Raw genomic sequence first — 20555 nt, 5'->3', positions numbered from 1 at the left:
TCCTGTTAAACTGATGCCAGAGAAGGAGATATTGGAACCTGGAGAACAATTATGACTACCAGAGAATGATTCAGGAACGGGGGTGGGGATAGACTCAGCTGAAGTGATGTGGGGAGTGAGACTGGGCAGGCCCAGTAATCTGCAAAGCATGAAGTGACGGGAAATGGTGGGCCCCATATGTGGTTGCTTTTATTCTCTCTGTATTTCTTTTTCTTTTTTGAGACAGAGTCTCACTCTGTTGCCCAGGCTGGAGTGCAATGGCGCAGTCTTGGCTCATTGCAACCTCCGCCTCCCGGGTTCAAGTGATTCTCCTACCTCAGCCTCCAGAGTAGCTAGGATTACAGGCATGCACCATCACGCCTAGCTAATTTTTGTATTTTTAGTAGATACGGGGTTTCACCATCTTAGCCAGGCTGGTCTTGAACTCCTAACGTCAAGTAATCTGTCCACCCGGCTTCCCAAAGTGCTGAGATTACAGACGCTTAAGGCTGGAGGGCAGTGGCGGGGTCTCAGCTCACTGCACTTCTGCCTCCCAGCTTCAAGCAATTCTTGTGCCTCGGCCTCCTGAGTAGCTGGGACTACAAGCATATGCCACCACCCCTGGATAATTTTTGTATTTTTAATAGAGACAGGGTTTTACTACATTGTCCAGGATGGTCTCAAACTCCTGGTATCAGGTGATCCACCCATGTGTTTTCTTTTAGAATAATAACTGGTGAATACTGGCATTCAGGTCAAATGTCAGATGTATGCTGAGATTTCAGTTTTCAGAGGCTTCTCTCAAGTAGGTGAAGAATTTCAGGTAGAAGACAGCATGGCAGATCTCTAGACATCCTGCGCAATTTGGATGTGTGAACATATCCTCATTTGCAAGGTGATACGGACCATTCCTTTGACATTTCTTGAGTTGTACATTGACTAGATCACAGAATTCCTGAGGGTAGTTTCTGTACCCTCCTCATCTTGGTACCTGTACTTAATATCATCTAGCATGTGAATCCCTGGCACATGAATCCCTGGCACACAAATGTCTTCAGCCACTTGCCAGAATATTGTTATCTGTTTATCCTGTGGAGCTTTACCATTAGTTCTAATTGTGAATGTTATATAAATAAGTTTTACTACATTTTTTTTTCTTTTTATCCAAATTGTGTAAGTCTGTTTTATCTCTGGCTATATTGAAGCAGTTATTTGCTGATTTTAAAAATTTATACATACAGTACTATGTTAATTTCTTATCAACTTATATCTAACATCAGGAGTTCCTTGGATTATTCACAGCAGCTCAGGAGACAAATTAATGTATTTTAAAAGATGTGCAATTTTGGGATCAGACAGGCTTAGATTCCCATTGTGTCACTTGTGTGGTTAACTTCATGCAGTTAATAACCTTGAATTATTCCTCATCTGTGAAAACAGGGACAAAAATAGGATTAAATAAGATAAGACATTTAGAAGTGCCAGGCACAAAATACTAAGTACATTTTTATTTACGTTTCTTCACATCACTGAGTCTATTACATGAACTTAATTTATTTTTATATAGTGCCTTATTTCTTTTTACAACATGCTTGTAAATTGTCATTTATATCTTTGCCCAACTTTGTGGGATAACCAGAGAAAGTAATATTATCACTAGCTTTAGATAAATAAATTTGAGAATAAGCATTGCTGAGGATCATGCAGCTAGGAAATGACAGAATCAGAACTTGAACCCAATCAGTCTCCTTAGTCTATACCCAGTGCCCTTTGTACCAGGCCCTGGTATATTTTTACTTGCTTTCTATATATATATATTCACTGTCTTTCTGATAATTTTAATGGCAACCAGTCCCCATAACAGATGAGTTGTTGGACGCAACCACCTGCCGTGCTAGTAGTGCTAAGTTGGATAAAATGTGAATGTCTAATTCTGATTATCTTTATTCCTAGGGCACTACATATTAAGTATATGGGGTTTTAACCATGAATTTCCTGTGGGATCATTTTGTGTTTTCTAAGTTATAAAATTGTGTAACATATAATACACTGGCTCTTTTTATTGGCCAGTTTATATAAGTCTCCAACAAGTTTGCTTTATGGATTTTCTCTTTATTTTATAATTGGGACAATGAATGTTAGCTACTCTATCTCTAATTGGTAGATAAGTAATCATGTGAACTGCAACTTTCTACTGAGGCTTCCAGTGTGGCGTTATTAATATGACTGGGCCTCTAGAAATTTCTTATGGGGCCCTTCACTTTGGACTATCAAAGGAGTAAGTCAGAAGTGGTACCACCAAGGACTTTTTTGCTTCAATTTCACTGTGCTAATTGCATTGATAAAATTTTTTAAGCATGCTCTTTTATTTTCCGCTGTGTCATATAATTAATTCCATTAAATTTAGGAAAAGAAGCTATTTAGTGGGTTTATTTTGACCCAGATCATCAATTATTCAATGTTTATCTATAGTAATCCAATTGATAGTATTCTTACAGTACTCCATAAATCTGTCTAGTGTGCCACTTAGAAATGACACTTAAATTAACATTAATTATGTCTTGGGTTTCTTTCTTCAAGAAGAGGGAATCTTGTCTGGTTCTTCTTGGCCTCCCTAGGGCCTTACAACACAATATCTGTCCAAAATATAAAGTAGATTTTGAGTGTTTGTTGAACCTGATTTTCAGCTGCACTTTCATTGTGCATCCATACAAAATCCCATTGACATATCAAGACCAAGGCTTTTTTCATCACATTAGAATAACTAGTTTTTAGTTTTTTAGCCATCCTTTTAATGAACAGGTGACAGAGAGGTCCCAAATACTGTTGTTCCAGGTGCTGAAATTAAATGAACTAATCATGATGCCTCTGAACACAGCACTTTTGTTGTATAAGGCTGAGGCCTAGTGACAGTACTAAAAATACGTTTCAAAATATTATCTTAAGAAAAGCATGATTTAAAAAAGGAAATTAACATATTTGCCTTTTCAGAATTTTTTCTTGATTCTGCTCATTTTAATAGAAAGCCCTCAGAGTCACCTTGATTTTGACTATTTTTGCTGAGAAATGAACTTTTTCAATTGTGTTAGATTACCATAAATGAGAATATCAAACAGTAACTAGAGCACCTTAGTAGTGGGAGTCTAATTATCATATTGGCCTCATAAATCATTTGCTTCCCAGCACTGTATCAAGTCATGAGAGCAACAGCTGTGGCTTTGTTCCACCTAGATGATGTTTTAATAAAGCCATTTCTGTTTTTATTCACTCCGATTTACATTTTCTTCTGTGTGTTGACACTAACCAGTGAATCTATTAGTTTCCATACCAGCAGAATAACTAAAACTATAGTTCTAATTTCTTTCACAAATCCATTCAAGCTACATAGATACCGTTTATTTGATAGAACATCTGGGTAATCTTGTTTCTCCTGTCTTTAGGCACAATGCATACTTTCTTAAGCCTGTCCTCATTTTTAAAAGAGAAAAATCAACTTTAGCAGCTCTGTTGCATCTGTTTACCTCAGATAGATAACAGATAAATTAGGCATCTAATCATCTAGGTATCTAGATAAAATGTCAAGTCACTCCATCGGATTTATAATACTGGTGTACAAAAAATTCTACATTATTATAGTTGTTGGCTGGTTCTGCCAAAAACCAAAATATCATAAATACCATAGATATAATTTCTTTTAACATCTGTTGTAATTCTGTAAAAAGATTAGGTCTTCCAAATGTAGAGCAAGCTGCACAACACCAACATAGAACACACTTAGCCTAGCCTAGCATATAAACACATTTTAGCAAGTTTTAAAGATGTTCTGTAGGAGTGTAATTATCTTGGACCGCTGTTGTACTGGAATAACCAGTTTAGTATGTCACAACTCTCTCAGTATAACAGACTGTGCGGTGATTACTGTAGCCCTCTAGGAGTTCTCAGAGGCAAGCACCTTAATTTTAGCAATGGTTGCAGCTCTTCAAGCCTTTGCTCATCTCATCTGTTTCCTATTGCTGCTTTGGTTCACACGTAGGGGGTCCTCTAATGAACTCAGCTTTTCATAAGAGTTAGAATCACTTGATTGCACTGTTATTTCTACTGACACTTCTTTTCAGGTCCTAAGTGTACAAATATGCGAGGTATTTTTTCCCCAGATTCTGTGTGAACCTGAAATTGAATCCAGATATTAGGAGATTTTTTAGTGAGGTGCCAGACCTGAGTATTTGGTAACTGAATTGGCTGAATTGTTGGTTGATTTTGGTTTTGTAAACAATCACATAGCAATCTCTTATAATTCTGCTCTATATGTATATTGAGGTTTCTTTTTTTGGGGCACTGAAAGGAATTTTTCTAGATCAATAAGAACACAGCCTTCTCTTCTAGAAAAGTTTTTAATGGATTAAAGAAAAAAATAGTATGCATTTTTAAAAGTCACTGCAAAGCCAAGATAAATCATACACAATAAAATTAAAAGAATTATTTTTATTTTTGAGACAGAATCTCGCTCTGTCCCCCTGGCTAAAGTGCAGTAGGATAATCACAGCTCACTGCAGCTTCAACCTCCCAGGCTCAAGCAATCTTCCCGCCTCAGCCTCCCAAGTAGCTGGGACTACAGGTGCCCACCACCATGCCTGGATAATTAACAAAGGTTTTTGTAGAAACGTGGTCTCACAGTGTTGATCAGGCTGGTTTCAAACTCCTGGGCTCAAGCAGTCCTTCTGCCTTGACCTCACAAAGTGCTAGGATTACAAGTGTGAGCCATCATGCCCAACCAAAAGTAATTTTTAATAGTTTTATACTAGACTCTCCAGTGTTGAAGAATAAGTCCTTTATAGCTGGTTTGTCCAAGTTAGTATCCAGTCGAAGACCCTATATTGCTAGTGGTTAAGTCCCTTAGGGCTCTTTAAATCTGATCTCCCTTTTTAATGTCATTGACTTGTTAAAGAAGCTAGACCTACTGATAAATGAGAACATTTATTTAACCTTATTTAAATATTTTTATTTAAGCTTAAATATTTAAGAATATCTCTTTATATTTATAATTCAAAACATTTTCTTACATAGCAAAAATTCTATTCAAGTTTTTCCAAGTTAAAAAAGAAAAGTTCTTTACATCTCATTTGTTTACACCAGGATCCAATCCAGAATCACATGCTGCAAATGATTGTTTTGCTGTCAGTGTCTTTTAACATGGAACAGCCCGTTTTATTCATGTCAATAACTTGTTGACAAAATAGAACTATAGCATCTTGCAGAATGACCTACTTTCTGGATTTGGTTTCTCTATCTCTTTAACACTGCACTTGTCCAATATGGTAGCCCCTAGTCACAAATGGCTGTTGAGCTTTTGAAATGTGGCTAGTCTGAATTGAGATGTGCTGTGAGTATAAAATATACACTGGATGTCTAAGACTGAATACAAAAAAGGTAAAAATTTCACAAATAGCTTTTACACTGATTACAAGTTCAAATGATATTAGAGTAGTATGGGTTAAATAAATTATGTTATTAAAATTAATTTTACCTGTTTCTTTTTAAAAAATGTATCTACTAGTAAACTCTTTCTGGCTCTCATTATATTTCTATCAGATACTGCTATTCTAACAGACTAAAATTAGCCAGGTGTGGTAGCTCATGCCTATAATCTCAGTACTTTGGGAGGCTGAGACGGGAGGATCACTGGAGGCCAGGAGTTTGAGACTGATTAGCCTGGGCAACATAGGGAAACCCAGTCTCTAAAAAAGAAAAAAAAAAGTTTTTTAATTAGCCAGGCATGGTAATATGCACCTGCGGTCTCAGCTGCTTGGGAGACTGAGATGGGAGGATCACTTGAGCCCAGGCAGTTGAGGCTGCAGTGAGCTGTGATTGCACCACTGCACTCGAGCCTGGGTGACAGAGTGAGACCTTGTCTCAAGGAAAAAAAGGAAAAAGAAAATTGCTACCTGCAAAGAGCCTCCACAGCGACATGTAGTAGAAAAAAGAACATCTGTAGGCCAAAGTGTTCCTTAGCTAGACTTTTGTAACATTTGGTTGCTGTGTACCAGCTAAATGATTTTCAGTGCTAGACCTCGCCTAGAGAATTTGAAGACCTAGTGTTCTACAACCCTGGCATTGTCCAGTAGATCCAGTAGATGAAACAGCTGCTACAGATATTTTAATATCCCTGATAGCTGAAAGTGTTAAATAATATAAACCTGACAATGTGCTACAAATGCTAATAACCCAGTGCTGCTGATTTAAAAGTAAAGGAGTATGTGAGCCAATGCAAGTTTGTGCTTCATTTGTTTATATATTCATTTATTTTTAGTGTTGGAAAACCTTGGACAGACAATTATCTCCGATTTGGGATCACTGGAAAGTCAGCAAGATTTTCGAACCCCAGAGTTTGTGAGTACTACTGCTTTATCTTAAATTTGTATTGGTTAGCTACGAGATTTTTCACAAAATGAGAAAAAAGTTTTTTTATGAATTGATTCCTTTGGTGGCTACAGATCTTATGCCAGCGACTGTGCATTCAAAGCTCTGGTGTCTCTGGGGAGTAGGTTGCTGAACTTGATTGCCTCAGCATCATGCTCTATGTTTGTTCTTCATATTGTTCATGTAATTGCAAATGGGAATTCATTTTGCAATAAAATAGCATCTTGTTTCTGAAACTACTGTTCCATTCATTGATACCATTGCTATCAGTATCTGCTGTTAGTACCTCTGGAAAGCAGTCTTTAAGCATATACAGGTACACTGACCAGTGCCAGTCACTGGTAATGAACATAGCCTACTTTCCCTTTCATCCTGGAGCTTTCAGTGATACAACCTACATGTATCTTGTAGGGCTAGGAATATTCTTGGTTGTTACTACCAAGAAGGGAGCTAAATGCTCCCACTAAATTGGACTCATTAAAGATTAGCCATGGTTCCTACCCTTAAGGAATTAAAAATCTTATTAGATGCTACTGTGATTTTATTAATGCCTTGTTTAAAGAAAATTAAGCACATAGGATGCCTTATGCAAAATGTCCTTACCAAATAGATTTCTGCATTAGGCTCATTTGGGGGGGTAGGGTTGGGAAGAAGTGTTTCTGTGACTCATGTACCATGTTATTGCACCAGATGTGTAGGAAAAACCTGCCAGGATCCACTTACATTTCCTGATTTTTGTCCCTGTTGCAAATGGCCTACCACTTTAGGAATGCAGAAATATTTTTTGATTTATTTTCAAAGTGTGTTACAATCACTACTCCGGTAATTGGCAGAGCACAATTGTATTATTGATAAAAAAAAAAAAAAAAAAAAAAAAAAACTCATTATGTGCTTTTTCTGTTATTGCTCATTCTTTATGGATTGCCTGGACAATTCAACCAAGAGTAAAGAAACTAGAGAGTGCTCTGGACTAAAGAGGGATGGCACATAAAACTGTATCCACAATGCCATTTTATTTCAAAGTGTGGGACCCCTGTGGTGTTCTAGCAGATTGCCTACTGTGAAAATCACCTGGATGTAATAGAAAGGCATAGTATTCAATGACTTCCCTATTATATTCAATAAAATTTCTGGTAAAGGGAAATTGTGAATGCCTGCCAATAGTCCTGCATCTTAAAGCATCAGAACAGTTTTCTGGTTTTTCTAACTTTTGCAGTTAGAGACCAAAAGCAGAATTGACACAGATATTTTACATTTGAGTGTGATACCGGTAGACACTCATGGACCTACCGCTTTTTTTGTTGTTTTATTTTTAGCTGCTTTTGTCGATACTTTTAAAGCAACATATCTAATCTAAAGAGAGGTGTGTGCAACAATGTGTTGATGCGCCTGGTAAACCCATGCATAGTTCACACCAATTCACTATGTGAAAATAAAAGTATTTTCCTCAAGAACAGCCTTGAGTGTGTTGCAGTGCTGGAGACCAACAAGTCTCGGCAGTGATGTTGCCACAGATAAGGCAGATACACTGATAATCTTCCTCTACCTTCAGCATTAACTTCTTGACTACCACATTTTCATTTTCAAAGTGGAAGACAGCTAGTCTAAGCTAGAATGACCAGGGGTAGAACTCCAGGCTCACAGAGTACATTTACCTTATTGAAAGACTTATTTTCATGGTGAATCTCAGAACACCCAAGCTGGAAGGAGATTCTTAGGCTAAATCCCCACTTTTTAATTTTTCACTCATGTTTACAGAATTATTGAGAGTCATCCTATTGCTAGACTGCATCGATGGCATTGAAAACTGTTAATATCCTGATGTCTGTGGTTGATATCAGATTTCCGTATCCTATTATCTTTCTCTAGTTATGGTTTCATAACATGTTCAGGAGGGAATCTGAGATTTTCTCGTGCTTCATAGATTTTCACACATCTCATGCTCATTAAGGCCACTTCTTTGTATAGCATGTAAATAGCTGCTTGTGTTTTCTCCTTAGCATCAGCCTAGCCAGTGTACTCCCAGTTCCACAGTAAACATGCATTACCTAAACTGCTGTCTCCATGGCAAACAAACAGAAGGTGTAGAAGTGGTGTCTTGGGAATAGGATGCCCAAGGGAATCAAGCATTATATTTAAAATCAGCTCTTTTTGTAGGCAGAAGCTTACAGCATCAGTGAAAATGGGTGGCTCCCGTTGTATAGGCAGGCAAATGCCAGGACAAAATCTGGTAAGTTGATTCAAGCCACATTTTAAAATAAGAAATGGGTGTAACAGTACAAAACGGGGCAGAAAGAACCCAAAGGCAAAGCACAATTGAAAAAAGAAGACTGAAAAGAGGAATAAAAGGACCTGAAAAATCAATATTCTGTTTTTCTCCATTTGGCATTTTGGAAAGTCCAACTGCAGTTTATGGAGTTGAACCGAAATAAAGCAAAGCCTAGTTCATGTTTACTCAGGCTTTATCCTCAAATAGTTCAGATTTTAGAAGGATTAAGAGCCTAGTGTTTTTAGACAATGGGGTGTATTTATAGAGTTTGGCTAACAGGGAGACTAAAATGCTTATCATTATTAGTTCATTTCCTTCAGAATTTCTGTTTTTCTTTGAAACAAGGCCTAAGAGAACACTGCCAGTTGCATAGTGTTGGCTGTCAGCATCATAAGCACGTTGAAGTTTTCCATCACAGCTCAGGTGTCTCTAATGTGACTAGTTGGGTAAAGCCAGCACTGCTGTATAGTGTGCATAAATCACAGTGAAATAAATGCTGCTGTGAACTTCCCACACGGCCTGGAGACCACAGCCTACCTTGCTCTTGGCAGCATCCCCAGTGGCTTCTTTCCTCGCTCACTGCGGAGTTTGTTCATTGATTACCTGTCACCTGCATATCTGTGTTGTTCTTCTCCAGCTCCTGCCCCACTTTTCAGACTGAGGCAAGTAAGTTTAGCCAAACTATGCAAAAGTGGTAAGTGGTGAACAGAGATGTGAACATAAGGTGCATGTATTCTTGCTACACTAAAGCTTATAAGGAACTGGGAACATGTTGAAACTAGAAACTGTGACATAGACACACTCCCAGGTAAGGTGGGTGTGTGGGTGAGAGTCAAGGTGAAAGGAAACTGGCAAATACTGGCATTAGAAAGTCACTTGATCTTGCTGTGGTGGAAAACTGTCTCAATCCTGATTCAGTTTTTGTTTAAGCACAATGAAATCTGTTTTACAACTTGTTTCATTAACATTTGGTCACGAACATTTTCCCATGCTGTTTTGTTTTCTCCAACATTGTTATCGTCTCTGACATTATTTCTTCAGTATATTGATAAGCATAACTTACCCATTGTTACTTTGAAAGCAGTTAGTTCAAGGAGGATGTAGTCAGGAAAGTGGTGGCATAGCCAGATGCTCTGGAACTGTGTGAATGGTGGCTATCATTTGGGAACATGGATGAAAATAGATTAGGTGCATGATGATTCTGGGGAAGGGAACTGGTTACAGTAGGGCTGGAAACTGAGTCCCAAAGACTCAGATAACTTTGTAGAGTTCAGCCTTAAAAGTAGAGACTGCAGAAATAGGCCATGTGATTCAAACTGAGGATGGGGAGCCATCCACATGGCGATGGAGCAGATAAATGTTGTTCTGCAACATGGTTGCATGCAGGATATTCCACGCTTCTGCCTGGTTTGCCCAATCCCAGGTGTGGTTAAGAGCAAGGGAAATATAAAGGGCAGTTGTGGCTGGCCCAGCAGACCCCAGGTTGATTCCAAGCCCCAAGGAGTTGAAAAACAAAACAACAACAACAACAACTGGAGAGGCAGTGGGAGCAGTAATGGTCAAGGCTGTTTCTAGAAACTCTGACTCTGTTGACACCCAGGAACTCAGATGGGCCAGTTGCCTGAGTACACATAGGGTGAGGGATGGGGCTTGGGAAAGGATTCTGATCTAACAGTGGTGAATCTGCTTACAGCAAAGTGGAAGATACTGCCATGGATAGAAATCAGTCTTTGGTCAACATGAAAATACAGGAAGGAAAGAGAAGGCCAAGGAATTATGTTTTATGATCTGAGACTGATTAGTAATACCCTATTTTCCAGCCATTCTAGAAATCAGGGTTTATATGTAAAACCCTACTGACTTTTGAGAAACTGGAAGATTCTTATCACCTCTGATCGTGTGCCAACCGAAGATGTATTTCACTGTTTAGCCTCTACTAAATTTGGAATAAATAATAAGAAAGAATTTGGGATGGGAAAAGAGTATTGGGATTATAATAGGATAAAATAGGGAAGATGATGAAACCACAGGATTTAGAAAGACTAAATAGAAAAATAGACCCAGGAAGATGAAGATTAAAGTGGAACAAATATATGTCCTATTAATTAAGCATCATAGATACACAGAAGGAAGTCTAACGAGTAATTATCCCCCTTTGAGATTTTGTGTAACTGACTCCCTTTTTGAGGGAAGATACTACTTTATGGAAAATACTTTTGATTCCCTGAAATTCAAATTTAATTATCTTCAACCATATGAAAACACATGTGATCCCAAGAAAGAGTTAAAATATTCATTCACTAAAATATTCATTTGATATCTACTATTTTAGGTGAAGAAACAGAAAAAAATAATCCTGCACTTGTGGAGCTAACATTTTGGTGTGGGAGACATAAAACACAAAATAAACATCAGATAATACATCCTTTAGAGAAAAAGTAGGGATTATGTGTGTGTATGTGTGGTGGGGGGATGACAGTTTTAAATAGGGCATTTAGGGATTATCTCACTGAGAAGTTACCAAGTGAAAAAAACTTCAGGGTGCTGCTGGAGCAAGCTCTTTGGAAATCTGGAGAAAGAGCATTCCCAGAAGGACGAGGAGCACAGAGGTCTGGAGGTAGGAGAGTTTGTTAGGTATGTTTAAGGAAATGGAAGACCACTGTCGCTGAAGTAGAATGGTAGATAGAGCAGTAGATATGAGGACTTCATAGGCCATTGTAAAGACTTTGGTTTTACTTTGAGTTGTGAAGTCATTTGAAGGTGAGCCATTGGGAGGGTAAACTGGCAGATTTTGAGCCGAGGAGCAACCTGAATTGACCTGTTTTCATAGGATGCCTTGGGCTGTGCTGAGAATAGATTATGGAGGAGCAGAGCAGAGGCAGAGAGACCTATTAGACATTCTCAGGAATCGAAGTGAGAGATGGTGGTGGGTTGGTTCTGAGTGTTAGTTATGGTGGTAGAGAGACATACTCAAATTCTGAATACTTTCAGAGGGTAGAAGCAATAGAGTTTGTTGACAGATCAAATGTGAGCTGTGCAAGAAAAAGCAGTCAAGGAATGACTCCAAGTTTTTGACCCAGAAGACTATGGAAGGAGCAGTTTAGGGAGAGGATATGCAGGAGAGAAATCAAACTTCTGTTTTAAATATGTAAAGTTTGAGACATTCACGTGGAGATGTCAGTATGCAGTGGGATATATGAATCTGGTGTAAGAATTAAAGAGAGGGGCCCAACTACAGATTTGGGAGTTGTCAGCACACAGATGATGTTTAAAGCCATGGGACTAAATGAGAGCAGCAAGTAAAGAAGTGAGATAGAATACAGAGGAGATGCTGGACTGAGCTCTGGGGCGCCAGTGTTTACAGGTCAGGGAAAGGAGGAAAAATCAGCAGGACAGGTTGAGCCAGGAGGAGCCAATTGAGGTGGGAACAAAGTGAAGAATTTTGGAAGCCAGGTGAAGAAAATATAAAGTAGGAAGGAATGACCAAATTCTGATGATGATGGACAATTGACTGTTGTATTTAACAATGGGGAAAAGACCATGACAGGAGGGGTTTGGATTGAGTAGTAGAATCCAAACTTTATTGGAAAGGATTCAAAACACAATGGGAGAAAAGGAACTGGATACAGAGAATATAGGTAACACCAATTTTTTTTTTTTTTTTTTTGTGGGGGGCAAACAAGAATATAGAGAAAGGGGGTAGTATCTGAAAGGGTGATTACCATGAAGAGAGTTTTAGGACGGCAGGAATTACTGTTTGTCAGGTAGTGGGAGCAGTTCAGTAGGGAGAAAATCTGATGATGCAAGAGTGAGAGGGAAGGATTACTGGAATAATGTGCCTGAGCGGGTAAGAAGGGAATCTCATCTATAAGTGAAGGGATTGGCCATAGCTGTAGGGACTGTTCCTTAGAAGTATGAGGGAAGCCAGCATATTGGGACACAGGTGAAATTAGTTTAATAGATTTGATGGTAGTAGATTGCTAAAGCTTTTTCTTGGTTGGTTTTCATTTACCAGTGAAATGGAAAGCAAGGCATTAGCTAAGATTGAGGAGGGAAAAGAGGTCTGAAGAGAGAGGAGAAGGGGTGAGACCCTCATCTGGAATCGTAGGAGAGTGAGAGTGAATGCACTGAGGAAATAGAATGTGATCGCTGGCAGCGATGAGAACCTACTCAAGGGTAGTGGTCAAGGGTCATGGTGAACGTTGGGTGGTTGTGTGCTTTTTCCCAGTCAAGTTCAGCTTGAGGGAGCAGGTGTGGAATAGGCAAATCGTTTGACTTAACCAATTTGGAGAGTGAGAGAGCAGGCTAACTGGAGAAACTGGGAAAAAGTTCTAGGGTTTCTGGGCTGTGGCAAGGGCCTATTTGGGACTGATGATCCTGAATGAATTTACAGTGCTACACACTTGCCTGCTGTGTGGCTTTCTCCAGTGTCACTCAGACGGCGAGAAAGCAGATAGCAGGCTTCAGCCAGAGTTGGAGCTTTGTAGATGAGCATTATGGAGAGTGCAGTATTGGCAAGGGTGTCACTGAAACAGTGAGCTCTGGAATGTGGCCCTGAAGATAAAAGGCAGGGAACAAAGAAAAGGGTCAGCAGATTGATTAGAAGAAGTCAAGGGGCCTCTGGGGTCTTATAAAATGAGCAGGTGATGTTGTGGTAAGAAAGAGGGATTCCAAAATAAATGTTTTTTGAATAATTCTTAAATAAATGCTTCTTGAATTTTTCGGAATGGCAAGGACTGGGGTGGGACTACGGCATTAGTGCATGAAAGGGAGAAAGTGATTGGCAGTAAAAAGTGAAGCTGCTGAGGGGCCAGAGTGCACTGGTCATGTGCTATCTGTGGACGTGATGAAGGACACACAGTGGAGAGGAACATATGAGCCTGGCAGCATTTCAGCAAACCAGGAGCAGCAGGTGGGAATTTGGAAACGATAGACTTTAGGAAGCTTTGGAGTTGTATTCTATTCACATGGACCTAAAATGAATGCTCTTCCGATAACATTGAGGAGTAATAGTCTGGAAGTGGCACTTGGGAAAAGAACATTAATTTTACTTCTTCACCCTGAGGTGTGATAGGTATGAGAGAATCAGAGCCAGCTGCCCACAGGTCTACCAATTTTTGCTTGAAGGTTTTGTTAAAGTGAGTTCAAAGATCTGTTTTCACCTTTTTTTTTTTTTCCTGAGTAGTCCAGATTATGTTTTGGTTATTTCTGAAGCAAGTGAATTGGTGTTGGGGCTATTGAAAAATACTTTGGTTTATTTTATGGTCAATTCAAGACCTTTCTGGCTAATCCCAGAAACCCAACTGAAGTCCCAAGGTCTGCTCACAGACTCCCAGATCTTCAGGATCAGAAAGTTTGGGAATAAGACAGTACCCTCTCAGTCAAGCATTTTTTTCACTTAGACTTACACTCTTTTGCCTTCTATTAACAAAGAAATATGATGACTTTGCCTGGTGTCTTTGGTCCTAAGTTTGCCAAACTAAAAAGAAAAAGCAATCAAAAAAAGAAAACCAAACAAAGGAAAATTAATTTGGCAAAAGGACTCTGAAAAGGGGGAAATGAGATCAGAGATAAACTGGCTAGTAAGAATTGCTAAATTGGCCCATTTGCTGTGGTAGGAATTCACATGGCATTTCAAGGTTGAAAGCTTTTTGTGCATTCAAGAACAGAAGGTGATGGAATGTGCATTTTTGTCTGAATATGGAAGAATATTTGCTCTATGTGACTGATTCAAAAGCTAAATCATAGATTTGTTACAAATGGGGAGTATGAGCAAAAGTGAAGCAGTTCAACATGCAAATATGTCATTTAGAAATTTTTTTTCTGAGTCACTTCTTTGGAATGCAGAATGTTATTTTCCCAGAGAAGCAGTCATAAATGGTGATTAGGTTGCTGGACCTTGCCAGGCCAGACCTGCTAAACCCCATTAAACTCAAAAGGCTAACAAATGATCATTCTGTACTAATAATCCTCTTGAATACTCTAATCTTTTATTTTTTCCATTCTTAGCCTAAAACTGTGAGTGTAAAACGAAAGTCTTGAGTGACTGAGTCGAGGCTCGTGAAAAAATGCTTAGCATGATCAGAGAGAGAGTGATTGATTTTTGAGTTATGTGAGACGATGAAGAAGCAGTGGTCGGCCGACAGTTTAAGGAGTCAGTTTAATTGTATGAGATGAACAAGAAAACAGTTTACCAGCTTCTATATTACTTTTGTCTTTTCTGCTAATGAAAGTGAACTTTAGATTGAAATGATTAAAGGTTTGGTGAAGGCTACAAAAGCTCATGCTGCTCAAGAATATTTTAGAAAGGAATATAATTGTTCCAAATGGGTTTAAATTTCCTGTCTAGAAAAATTATACATTGGCCAGGGTATTAAAAGAGCTTGTAGATTTGGCTTGTGGAAGTGCAGCCGGTCATCTCAAAGTGATACAGGGACTGGGACAGGTGCCAGAACCTAGTGGGGCAAATGTGACAGTTCTCAAAAAGGGGTGAAGTTAGGATAGAAGTTGGGCATAGGCTAAATTCTCATATATGGAGACACTGAAGCTGAAGCACGAATCTCCATATCCCAGAACAAGATGTTTAAGCAGATGGTTTGTGAATATTAGAAAAAAGATCATTAGGAGCCAACATGATGAGTTTAATAAAATAAGCCAACCCAAACTGAATACATTCCTTTTTTTTAAATGGAGGTTATTAGACTGGCAGAATAGGAGAGAGCCACAGACATTTTTATGTGTTTTGATTTTAGCAAGGTGTGTGGGGAAAAAAAATTGTATTTAAATACAAAATGAAGAAATGCGTGCCTGGTGGCAGCATGATTATCTGGGCAGTTGTTATTAAAACTGTGGAATAATGGATGAAAATCAATTTCTGGAGGAGACAAAAATCAATATGAATTAAAGTAAATTTCTGCCCCTAATTCATAAATATCAGCTGTTTAAGTAAAGAGCATAAGAGCAGAGAGTAATGACAGATCACATGAAATGGCTGGGTATTTGGTTAATGAAGCTCCATGTGAATTGAGCATGTGATAACAGTGTCAAAAGGTTAATGAAAATCTAGGTTGCATTTGTACCTGTGTCCAGAATAAAGGAAATACTAGGCTTCTCCTGCTCAGTATTGGTAAAGCTACCTCCTGTTCTGAGTGCTGACTTTAAAGGGGGAGCATATTGAGAGGGAATGATCAGCATGGTGGAAGATCCCAGTATTTAGGCAAGAATGTGAAAGTAAGATTTAAATATTTGTCAAGAGTAAATGGTGGATGGCGTTGCAAAATACAACATTAAGACCCACGGATAGAAGGTATATATGAGCAACTAGATTTCATTTCAGTGGAAAGACGTTCTTATAATTAAAATACCTCACGCCTTGGAGGAGTTGAAATACAGATGAAACTGATGCAATCTAGGATGGAGATAACGAATGCCTGAACCAGGGCATGTCAGTGGGACATGGCAATTGGCAATTTCTAGTTGATAGTTGATGGTAACTTACAGAAAGTGGGGAATGAGGGAAAAGGAGGTTTCTGTGACTATCTCACCCAGTGAGTTTTATGCAGTTCATTGATGTATCTGCATTGTTCCCTTTTATGTTTTTTCCTCATTTAACAAATTATCAGCAGCCAAATGATATAATTGATTAAAACCCTTTCTCCATATAACAGTGTTCATTCTACTATTCCACTATTTCCAGAAATCCTTAGCTATAAAATGTCTTGTGATTACCTGCCCCACAAAGTATCACATTAGAAATTCAGCAAGCTATCTGTTATCTGGGGAATGTCAAAATTAATTTGACAAAAACATGGGTGAAGAAAGCAGGGAGCCCTGGGCACTCTGAACAAAGATGTGATATCAGTATTTACCATGGAACTCATTTGATTATGAGTCATCTAGAAGCATAATGACAATAATGGCCAGGAAAGCCACAGAAGCAAAATAATTGAGTTAAAGTTGAGAGTTTGCTGATAAATAACCTCATTGTGCCATGACCTAAAAAGCAGCATAGATGTAAAATGTTATAATAAAAATTTAAAGAGAAAGACAGAACTTGGTGGGAATGTACACGCAATGTGAATTCACAAGATTCCTAGAAAATTGGAAAGGAGAAACCAGTGGGATTTCAGCTGCTGCCATCCCTCCTGTATTTTGAACTCTTAATGAATTGAGAAGGCTGAAGGGCTTTGGAAAGGTGATTTGAAATTTTTTTATATCTGAAGTCCCATTGGTTAACTGTAGCTTTCTTTATTTTAACAAATAATAATATAAAGTGCCTCTTTACTCTAAGTCTCAAATGTATTCCTCAAGTCTGTCTCTGGTAAGAAACTATAAATATGCTTTTACCCAGAATACTCTTAATGGCTTCTTCAAAAGGAAAATGCATTTATAGCTCCCTTCTCCCAAGTCATTCTTTGAAACGTAGAATAATGTGACCTGACAGATTGTAATGACTACCAAACAGCATCTTCATTAATTATAATGGGCAAACCAGTAATATGGATCTTTATGATGTTAGCATGTATTAGAATATATCAAGTAAAGACCACAACTGTAGCTGGAATAAAATTTGATCACAAATTTCTGTGTTTTGATTTTAGCAGGATGCGTGGAAAAAATTGTCGATTTTTTTCCTGACTTCCTTAAAATAAAAAAAAAAATGAAAAATTTGACAGATCATTCAGTGATGCTAATGGTGTCACTATCATTTCATGTACTTTTGTCCACTGTTTTAAAAGCAAATATACTATCTTGTGAAATATAAAGGAAGATTAAAAAGAGAGGACACTTGATAAAGTACTTCTGAGACTCTGAAAAGTGTTTTTACTTTAATTTTTCTTTTTTGTAGGTGAAAGCCATTCTAAGATTCCCCTAGGAAGTTGAACATAAGATATACTCGAGGGAATTAGAAGCCCTATCTTTCCATGCAGCTCTGCTCTCAGGTCCCTGTGGACAAGTCACTTTTCCTTTTAGAATCTCAGTTTCCTCATGTATAAAAAGGAGAAAAATCATCAGTAGATATCCTCATTGGGGTGGAGTGTTGTTCTGTGACTGTATGGTGATTGAGAAACATTTTAGCTCTCTTAAAAGGATGTTAATAAAATAATATTATAGTGAATAGTCTTTTTTTTTTTTTTTTTGAGACGGAGTTTCGCTCTTGTTACCCAGGCTGGAGTGCAATGGCGCGATGTCGGCTCACCGCAACCTCCGCCTCCCGGGTTCGGCAATTCTCCTGCCCCAGCCTCCTGAGTCGCTGGGATTACAGGCACGCGCCACCATGCCCAGCTAATTTTTTGTATTTTTAGTAGAGACGGGGTTTCACCATGTTGACCAGGATGGTCTCGATCTCTTGACCTCGTGATCCACCCGCCTCGGCCTCCCACAGTGCTGGGATTACAGGCTTGAGCCACCGCTCCCGGCCGTGAATAGTCTTACCTAACATTTATGGATGGTTGTAGTTGGCTAAGCACATTACAAGGAAAGGGCTAGCTAGCATTGAAATGGCCACATCCCTACATTGTGCAGCCCTGCCACACCCCATAACATTCCCTTTCAAATGAAATCAGAGTGTGTTGGTATCAGGAATTTGTTCTATTCTTCTTAGAAGAGTAGGCAAGAGCCTTGATGATTTGTGCCCTTGAGAAAGTACAGTTACAGACATTTAAGCATCTACCACGTTATCAAAAGGTTGAAAATTAATCAGACCCAGCAATATTATAAAATACCAGCAGGATAACCTATCAATTAATATGTTGAGCCCTTACTAACACTTGCTAATATAATTTTCAGTGAACTAGAAATAGGCTATTTATGTGCTATTTTGAATAAGCCACTATTAGCTTCACTAAATTTTGCAGTAAAATTTTCATTCAGTATTTATTAATCAATATGCTTAGCGAAATACAAAGCAGTCTATCTTAACATTTACCCAAAGGGCCAAGAGTGGGCATGCTATTCACCTCAGTCTCCTGCCTTGTCTTATGGTCTGACAAATGGTAGTCGCACAGTTGACACTGGTTGATTGAATGAAAGACTCTATAAGGCAGCGTGTACTGTTTGATGAGTTCTGTTAGGCACTTAGGAAGTGCTAGAGGAGCTCAGTTAGGGTTCTCAACTCTGGCTGTGCATCAGAATTACCTGCAGTGTGCTTTTGAAATTTGAAGGCCCAAGCTTCACTTCTATGTGCGTATCGTCTTAGTAGAACGTGAGTGTGTTTATATAACATTTAAAAGATGACTGTAATGTACACTCAGGTTTAAGAATCATTAGAAAAATCAGGTTTGAGCTGCATGCCTATAATCCTAGCATTTTGGGAGGCCAAGACAAGAGAACTGCTTGAACTCAGCAATATATATATTAAAAAAATTGCTTTATATATGTGTGTGTGTGTATATATATGTATATACACATATATGTGTGTGTATATATATGTATATACACAGCTATATGCCATTTTCTTCAAAAATACAAACCTGATTTTTTATACATATATATGTGTATATATATTTTTTATACATATATATGTGTATATATGTGTATACGTATATACACATATATATGTATAAAAAATCAGGTTTGTATTTTTGAAGAAAATGGCATATAGCTCAACCTTGAGGACTGCATTTTGGCAGGTACTGAAATCTGTGCCAAAATCTATATCAATCAGGATTTTCCCAGGTCTTTTGGCTGACCTCTGAATAATGCCCACACAGATAATGGAGAATTACCTCCTTTACTTGAAAATCACCTGATTGTGGATGTTAACCACATCTACAAAATACCTTTACAGCAACACCTCGGTTAGTGTTTGATTGCATAATAAATGAGTACCATGGCCTAGCCAAGCTGATACATAACTATCACAGTGGATGTATTACAGGAGGGTCCAAATGGCATTACATGAAGACATCAATGAAGGCGGCAATGAGTGGAGTGTGCCCAGTTTGCATTGAGCCTAGAATTGATCTTGGGAAGGGAGAGGAGATGATGTTGGAAAGATAATGTGGAATGCAGAAATGTTGGACTAGAGAGTTTGGGCCTTTCAAGAGAGAAAGCAATGCTGTAGCAGCACTGTCCCACAGAACTTTAAGTCATGGTGGAAATGTTCTGTCTCTGTGCTAACATGATAGCCACTGACCACACGTGGGTATGGAGATAACTTGTGATGCAGCTATTGAGGCCGAAGAACTGAATTCTTAACTAATTCTTATTCATGTAATTTCAATAGCCTTGTGTGGCTCATGGCTACTTGTGTTGGAAAACACCACTGTAGAAGGAGTATTCTGGTGGGAGGGTGCATGATGAAGTGTGGGAGAAGCAATGTGCAGGCAGTCCAGTTAGGAGATGACCATAATATTGCCACTGGAGACTGGGTAGAAGCAGGGAACATGGAAAGGAGAGTTGGGGGCGAGGGAGAAATAAATCAAAGATAATCCTACATTGACCATTTCTCTATCTCTCCGGCCACTTCCCTACTGTTTTGCTTCCCACCCTTTGTCACTTTCGAACTTCCTATCAGTTAGATTCCTCAGAGCCCAGCCCCATTCATCTTTTCTCAGTCTCTCTCTCTCTCCTGGCACTCACTTCCTCAGCTTCCATGACTAGCTCTATGTTGACAACTCCCAGGTTTATTTTTTTAAATCTTTCCTCTGAGCCCCACATGCTGATACTGCCACATAGAAACCTCAGGGACTTAGTCTTTCCCTCCTAATTTTCTTTTTCTTCAGGTTCTCTGAATGTTGATAAATGTAATCATCATCCTCTCAGCTGCTCAAGCCAGAAACCCAAGGCTCTTTGACCCCCATCCAGTTAGTTACCAGGGTCTGCTGATTTTTTTTTTTTTTTTTTTTTTGAGATGGAGTTTCGCTCTTGTTACCCAGGCTGGAGTGCA

General features: G+C 38.7%; 1 protein-coding gene across 1 annotated transcript in view; it reads left to right on the top strand.

The window, feature by feature from the left end:
* ANO6 (anoctamin 6) overlaps positions 1–20555 on the top strand; it is a 193237-nt gene that overhangs the window by 70192 nt on the left and 102490 nt on the right. Inside the window, 1 exon segment of the mRNA XM_017529706.1 lies at positions 6287–6366. Coding sequence (XP_017385195.1) covers positions 6287–6366 — 80 coding nt within the window.

Source organism: Cebus imitator, unplaced genomic scaffold (assembly GCF_001604975.1).
Source record: "Cebus imitator isolate Cc_AM_T3 unplaced genomic scaffold, Cebus_imitator-1.0 Scaffold2, whole genome shotgun sequence".
In the NCBI taxonomy this organism is placed as follows: Eukaryota; Metazoa; Chordata; class Mammalia; order Primates; family Cebidae; genus Cebus; species Cebus imitator.
This window is presented reverse-complemented; position numbering and strand designations above follow the sequence as displayed.